Below are 8,121 nucleotides of genomic sequence, written 5' to 3' on the forward strand. Positions count from 1 at the left end.
AACTGAATTCATATCTTGCTGCAGTCAGAATCTTATTAACCTGGAGTCCCAGTCTCTGGAACAATAATCATATATGTTATGTTTTAGGTCTATAGGCAGACATCCATTTAAAATGTATATAATGACATATAAAGTGCATGTACTATACTAAAGTACTATGCTGGATTATCTTGTCAATATCTTGTCAATATGTAAATACAGGACTACCTACTGGAATTCCCAGAATGCACAGCAGCTGGTGTCGAGTGTTGATATGTGATATTCAGCACCTCAGGTAAACTTTAACGAAGACTCGTGTTCCGCGGCTGCACCGTGAAACAAGAGGAGCTCGACCGACCAATCAGCTGACCGGCCTACCTGTGGGTCTTACATAATGGATTAACAACAGGCGCACCTTGCTCCTGCACCAACACTGTTCTTAATAACCTATTATTTTTTTCAATGTTTGATTGATTTGTCACAATATGTTGTACATTAGGCAAATTATAATTAACCCTCTGAGGTCCAGGAGCATTTTTAAATATCGTCTTGAATCTCCTTTTAAGGGGTTTTGCATATAACCTTATCCCCTATATACTTATTATGTATATAGAGATAGTTTTTGTGGCAGAATATATGAATAAAAAAGTAAAGAAAATTGAATTTTATAATATTCCCTTTTGAGTAGGAGTGCTGTAGCCTGAAAACGCCAGTGCGCCTTTTGTCTTCAGAGGGTTAAAGGAGTTCTCTGAGCGTTCTGTCTGTTTTTTTAAGCATCTTGCTGCGTTAGCATCTCTTTCCTTAAATGTTGCAGTCTCAGCAACACGGTGCTGCTATCGGGTACCACAGTTCGGTTTTGAGGAGGCATCAGTCCTATCCATTTTCCCCCAATTCTTAACTTTAGGTCTGATCATCAAATCCCTTTCACCGTTCTGTCAGACTTATAGATCAGGCAGGTGAAACTGACACGGTACAGAACTACAACGGGTCCAGTTTTTATCTTTTATCTAACGGCTCAAATTAACTTTAAACAATGCTTTAGATTTTTCTTTTCAATTTGCCTCTTTTAGCTCTTTGTTTGGTGCTAGCCAGTGGTGGAAAAAGTATTCAAATCCTTTTTCTTAAAGTGACTTTATGTAACTTAACTGTTTCTGAAACTGTGTAATGTTCCATCAGATGATCATAAATGTCAGGTCAGGTGCCTTTGGCGTTGTTATTGACGCTAAAAGTCTCCTTCAGCGTCTGATCTGAACGCGCTTGGTCAGGACTATTGGCGTCACTTCGACACAATTAGGTTAAGGAAAAGGTCGTGGGTGGGCTTACGTTTCCATGACGCGCGGGAAGAACAGACGGTTGAGTTTAGGAGAAGAAGAACGCCGTGGCTGGGTTTAGGAAATGTGAGACGCGGGACACAATTCCCGGTCTCTTGGGTTAGAGTCCTGTGTTTTTTGACCCATCCACCCCCCCAACGAGCCTCCCTATGTGGATTTTCGGGCTTTGGGATTGTACAAAACACAGACTTTTTGCTGCCTTATAGAGCAGCAGTCAATGTGGGGCACCCAGTAATAATAAATACATACAATACATATGAATTGCAGTGCTTTACGTTTAGGAAGCTATGTGTATGAGTGCTTCATGGGAACAGTCTGGTTAAGTGGAATGTGGATTCACACAATCATAATTCTAGAAGTCTATTTAAATGACATTGGTTGTCTAGCAGGATTTAGATCATTTAAATTATGAATACTGCAATATAAATGCATTTAGGTCAGTAAGAGATTAATAATGTCAGTTTCAAAAACAATTCTAGTTGGCTGTGCAACCCTCCTGCTAGTGTTGCACATTTGTTCCATCTTCATTATCATGTCTCCCCCATCAAACAGGAGGATGTTATCCTAACCCCCCTTATACTGTTTCAACACACACACACACACATACAGCCACACACACTCTGATCCTGAGTGGTAACGGACCCAGCCTAAACAAACACAGGTGACCTGCACACACATGCCCCATCCTGGGGGAGAGAGGGACGTTCTCTGGGAAGGCCCAGTCACAGACAGATCTGCCATTAAGCACTTTACAGAGCAACACAGTGCATAAAGAAGAAAAGAAGTATATCTTTAAAGATCACACATTACTGTTTCCAACTGTGTGTCTGGCTTGTGTGGGTCTGAGAGTAGTTTTGGTTTGGATGGGTCTTGTAACCCAACACACTCCCTTATTAATGTAGATCAGATTGTCTTTAAAGTGCTTTCTGCCTCGGCAGCTCAAAGCCAACATGCCTTTCTGAAGTGATAATTAGTGAAATGAGGTGGTCTTGGTGTGGACGGTACTATAAAATTACTCCCTCATTAATGCTCAGTAGATCAAACAAAGACCCTCTCCTGCTGTGAAGACCCTGACCCTGTAAGGAATGATCCATCACAAACAAAAGGAGACAAAAGAAGCCTCTGTTTTCTGGTTTTTGGCCACTGATTTAGGATTTAGTGTGGTTTTTTCCAGCAAAATGTATATTGCTTATATTGCTTTTTTCCCCCTGGACCACACTTTCAAATCGCCATCATGGCCACGAAACCACACAGCTGGAAACAGTAATGTGTGATCTTTAAAGATATACTTCTTTTCTTCTTTATGCACTGTGTTGCTCTGTAAAGTGCTTAATGGCAGATCTGGCTTGTTCAAATACTGTCCATCTCTCACTTGTTTTCACACCGCTGTCCTCTGCCATGCATGTGACTCATAATTGTGTACTTCTGCTGTGATCTTGATGAAAAGGATAACAGCGCAGGACCTGTTTGATGTGCCAGCACTGAGCAGATGAGGAGCAGCTGATTAAAAAAAAAAAAAAAAAATACGGAAGAGGAGTTGGGGGTGGGGTACTGTGCAGTATGAATGAGACACTGAATATAAATGTGCGTGTGTGTTTACATTACCATTTGAAGCATGGGGAAGTGTTTCTGTCATGACAACATCTTCTCTTCCCCTGACTAGTTCTGTGTGTTGCTGGTCTGTTAGCAGCCCGCTCGTCCTGCCACAGCTCATCCCCTCTCGGCCTTTCCTAATTTGACCAATCTCCTCATCTGAAACCATGAGATTCTTGCCCCGCAGTAGTCCTTTCAGCTCTAACCCAACAGTACCATGCCTTTAACCCCTTTTACACCGATGGCTCAATCAGGGTTCAACCAATCCCAATCGTCGTGGGTGGCGCTAAGCTCCACAAGGAACCACTGTAAATTAGTTCCCCACTGTACCTAAATATAAGAGCATCAGCTGATGCATGATGCCTCACTGAGACAACAGTCATCTCAGGAATGAAACACAGAGGGCTTTGTCAACGAAAGACAGATCATATGACAGCTCTCTCTCTCTCTCTCTCTCTCTCCATCCCTCTTCCACCTCCATTGGTGTTGCTCCATATACTGAATTTCTTGTCTATAACATCATACTGTATGCCAACTTGTCAACATTTAAACTTATATTTAGGGTTTTCAGTTGGACCTTGTTTGAGACCCAAACTTTAAGAGAGTAGCAGGGCTGGTGTGTATGTGTGGGGAGTGTGTGGTAGAGCGAGTGAGAGAGTGACGGTGTGAGTAGTGACTCTAGAGTCCTAGTGAGAGAAACAAAGTGTCTCCCCTGTTCTTTCTGACCACGGTGGGACATCTGCAGCAGGAGAAGTTAACCCTCTCCTTGATTTCATGTTGTTGATGGAGAAGGAGATCCAGGAAATGAGTCGGGGGGGGGGAATGCAACACTACCAAGCCAGTGGCCTGGGTTCGAATCCAACCTGGGGCCCTTTGCTGCATGTCACCCCCCCTCTCTCTCCCACTTTCCTGTCTCTCTTCAGCTGCTCTAAATAAAGGAAACAAAGAAATACATTTGCATCTTTGTGTCTCTTTAAACAAACGGATTGCAGAGGAAAATATCTATATCTCATATCCACACGGCCCAAATTTTTGTTGCAACGGCATTATTCAAATATTTAAGAAGAGCGCATGTGACAAAGATGTGACCATCTTTAAGATCTTCACCAAGGTACTGATCTTCAGAAAAGCTCCAAAGGATGACTACGCATGCTGACAGAATCTCTCTCCAACATAACTGTAACTCTCAACAGAAATATGAGAGCTATGCAAAACAGCAAAAAACCTTAATTCTCCCAAACTAAGCTCTTTTTTAAAACTCTATCCAGCGGTTTAGCTCTGGATGTGCATCAAGGTTCCAGGCCAGTCAAATGATGGTGTTATGTAGTGAAGCGATTATCTGTTCTTAAAAACAGAGGGTGCTGGGAGCTTGTTTCAGGACTCTAATTGTGACGTAACAGTCCACACTGAGAGGGACAACTGTCTGCTTTGAAGGCGTGGCGCGAAAACATCTGTCAAGGTATCCTAAGACATTCAATGTAAGTATTACTAACTGTGAGCCAGCCCCTTCAATTAGGAGCAGATGAAGTCTTTGAAAGCAGCGCGTCACACTCCAAATTGAGGCGTTAATTCTAGCCAATCATGTGTCCCTGGGGGGTTCTCTTATCTGCTCTGACACAGGCTCACAGCTGCCTCTCTGGGCTTTTCTTTGGGGGGCAAAGACTTTTTTCTGATGGTGCAGATCATAATGAAGCCCATTAATCTCCATCACACTGTCTGTGAACTCATAATAGAGCCAACACATTAGACACGCTCCGGTTTCAACCACCTCCCCACCGAGACAGACGGCCTCTCAGCACGGGGCGTCTTTATCCCCGTCAGGAAGCGTTGGTCCACCGCCAACAATCTGTTTAAGAAGCTTCTTCATGTCACTTTTTTCTACTCCGGTAGGATTGCATCTGGCTTCACACTCCGGCAGCGTGCATCCCATTAAAGTAATGATCCAAAACATTTGTAAGGACAACAAAATATATTCCACTTTGCTATGCTATGTTTCCAATGATACGGCCCTGCCAGGGATACTGGACCCATGATAACATTATAAACAATCGCCATAATACAAAGTACTCCAGTTAATAGCAATCACAAGTGGCACACAGCATGTAAGTGGCATACACTCCTCAAGTTGTAAAGAGGAAATGACTGATCAACAAAAAGCCGGTAATCCAGCATGTTGACAGTGCAATTAATGTGATGGAAGGCTTCCCACTGTACAGCAAAGTGCACCAACTACCAGGAGCCCTAATAGTCTATTCATGTGTAATTGGCACTAAAGGAGAGCAAGACAGTCTCCAATGTCACTGCATTCTTATGAACAGGCCCGTATGATATAGTACGGACATATATGCACACAAAAATGTAAGATTTTGTACAAAACTAGGAGCCCACCGGCTGGTCTAGATCATTAGTCTAGAGCTAAATACAGTATGTGTGCAATAAGTATTGGTCTGATATATAGACAGCCTTTCTGATGGTGTATTAGGCTGGCCTGTGAGAGTCTGTACAACTTCTGGAGAAAAGTAAATGGATTGTATATACAGTTTCTGAGAAAATTCATTTATATGTAATGGTTGGCTGTTGGCTGAAAATAAGCAGCCCATTTAGGAGACACTTTCCAGTGTGAATGGGTCAATTGTAATGCATACAAGCATGTGTCAATGGAGGGGGGCTGCGCTCCATAGTTGCAGTTTCTTTCATGCACAAGCTGAAAACAAAGAACAGCACAAAGAAAGTCTGCCGTCATGAACAGGATGTTGTCTGCAGCTCCATATCGCTGTGTAAGGACACATGGGAGTGAGAATGCACACGACTCTTCCATGTGTCGGGCTGTAGGCGACTGATGGCTGATGGGTCTTTCTGTCAGTCAATGTTACAGGGAGCTGAGTGTCAACTGAGGCAGCAGCTACATCTCCAGGATATGAGAATTGTGCAGATTTAATAGAGATCAGAGGAGGTCAAGAGAGGGATCATCCAAGATGAAAAACTGATTATTATATCTTATTTTGTAGGCTATAGTGACTCTTGAATTTACACTCTCTCGCCAAGATATAACATGCTGATTAGATTTCTTTACTATTCCCATAGGGCTTAACAGTGCATCAAGTATTCAATGTTCAATGTTAAGTTTTCATTATTTTATTATTTTAACGTTAAAAGGAAGTTTTTTCTTTACCAACTGCTTGCTCTGTGGTCTAGACCTAGTCTATCCTTAAAGTGTCCTGATAACTTCTGTTAGGAGGTATGAGTAAACGTGGAAGATTGAATTGAAATTATATTATGGTGCTCTTACTATTTGCCATCCATATAAAGAAACTTCAATCCTCACTCTTAATGTTTTAGTGAGTTAAAGACAGTTTCCACAGTTGCATTTAATGCTATGATTATTCCATTCTATTGCTTTTATCATCACTAGCAATCCCTATTCTATTTCAGCAGTGTTACTTTTTGTCTCTAATGTCAATCCTACCATATGACATACAGTAGCCTGTCTCTCTCTCTCTCTGTCTCAATCATGTCGTGTTTTGTATCGTTTGGTTGTATTTGTGATGTAGAGTTAGAGTATAATAATTCCTATTTTTGTTCTGTAGATATTCCTTCTATATTCACTGCCCGCCCTTCCCAAACCAAGCACCATATAAGTTTATCACTGTTCTCTTTCTCGTTGTGTCCCATGTCATGGTGACAGCCTGAACACCTCGTGCTCCTTACCGTCGACGTTCTCCCGGTCGCTGATGTGCTGCAGGTTGCATCCCGTCTCCTCCCTGCCCAGCTCGGACTCGTGCGGGTACGACTCCAGCCGGGAGTGGGTGTTTCTGCGGAGCTTGGGGCTGGCAGACACGCAGCAAGAGATCGCGCTCCCCATCTCTGCCCTGCCTTCCTCGGTCCCCCAGAGGTACGGGTGGGGCCGCGTTAACAGTCCTTTCCGCTCAAATAGTAACTTAAAAAACGATGGGTCACCAGCCCCAACTCCACCGAGGCGAGTCGGTCACCGTGGATCACCAGGGCGCAGAGCGCGCGGGGAGAGCAGCGCCCACGGAGCCCGTCAGCCGCCGCTGTCCTCGGAGGAAAATGTCACTTACACCGGCAGTGTGAACGGGCCGACCCCCCCACCGCTATCCCAGGCACCGTAGAGCGCATCCTGCTCCTGGCTCAGTGTGTGTGTGTGTGTGTGTGTGTGTGTGTGTGTGTGTGTGTGTGTGTGTGTGTGTGCAGGGGCGTGCACAGACGTTTTGAGCTTCAGGGGCTCAAGGGAAAAAAAGGCCTAATTGTTACAAAAATATATATATATATGTTTTAAATTCAAACAAAACGTTAATTATTGTAACCCCACTCCTTACCATTTTTTTTCTTATTTACAACAAGCAATTGTTTAACAGCTGTAATAAATAGCCAACAAAGGGCGTTTTTCCACTGCATGGTATCCGCTGGACTCGACTCTAAAACCAGGGGGGTTGATCAGTATCATAAGGGGGGGGAATGCTATCATTGTTTTTTGGCAAGGTACACAACCCTAGTACTACAAAAACCACGATAGCAGAGCAGGTGTGGTGGAGAAATCACTTCTTTTCAGCTCATGAATTTACTAACCCTCTATGTTAAATTCTGTTTTTGAAATCTGGTCTATATCTAGTTCAGGATCATGGTAGCAATATTGTCAATATTCCATAATATGGTGCTTGGTATCGTTGTAAGGGGGACCCTTTAGGCTTTCATTTAGTAGTACTGAATCTGTCTGACAAACACAGAGGTCACAAGACTTCTTTAAACCAGACAAAACACACATTTTATCACAATTTCCGCCTGAACTGTATGCTTCCTTTTATCCCTGGGGCATGAAGGAACATCAAGGACACAAAACTCAACAACTTCAATACTCAAGGCACTCTGATGATTCAGAAAACGTACAAAATACCCATACTATTTATTTGTGAAAGCCTTAAATTAGACAAGTCTTCAAAATAGAATAGAGCAAATAGAATGGACCAATAGGATGGTGCCCTGTTAGTTGTAAAAGTTAATAAAGAAACCAGTTGTAAAGTAGATATATATTTCACCAAAGACTGGTTTGTATGTTGATATCCCTCATTTCATTTTCTAATCATAATATTTCATGTTGTCCTCGTCTTCATCTGAACTTTGTACACAGGTTGCCTGTTCACACATGTCTTTTGCAAGACACATACAGTTCAGAATAATAGCAGTGTGTTTAAAAAAGTGA

General features: G+C 42.8%; 1 protein-coding gene across 2 annotated transcripts in view; it reads right to left on the minus strand.

The window, feature by feature from the left end:
• The window catches only part of LOC116699794 (cyclin-Y), a 16,674-nt gene extending 9,655 nt beyond the window's left edge, over positions 1-7,019 (minus strand). The window contains exon 1 of one of the 2 annotated variants that reach the window (XM_032532553.1): positions 6,612-7,019. In XM_032532553.1, the coding sequence (XP_032388444.1) occupies positions 6,612-6,765 (154 nt within the window). In that variant the 5' untranslated portion in view covers positions 6,766-7,019. The remainder of the gene's footprint in view (positions 1-6,611) is intronic. The other variant, XM_032532554.1, reaches the window with a different exon arrangement.
• Between the last annotated feature and the right edge of the window lie 1,102 nt (positions 7,020-8,121).

Source organism: Etheostoma spectabile, chromosome 12, assembly GCF_008692095.1.
Source record: "Etheostoma spectabile isolate EspeVRDwgs_2016 chromosome 12, UIUC_Espe_1.0, whole genome shotgun sequence".
Lineage (NCBI taxonomy): Eukaryota > Metazoa > Chordata > Actinopteri > Perciformes > Percidae > Etheostoma > Etheostoma spectabile.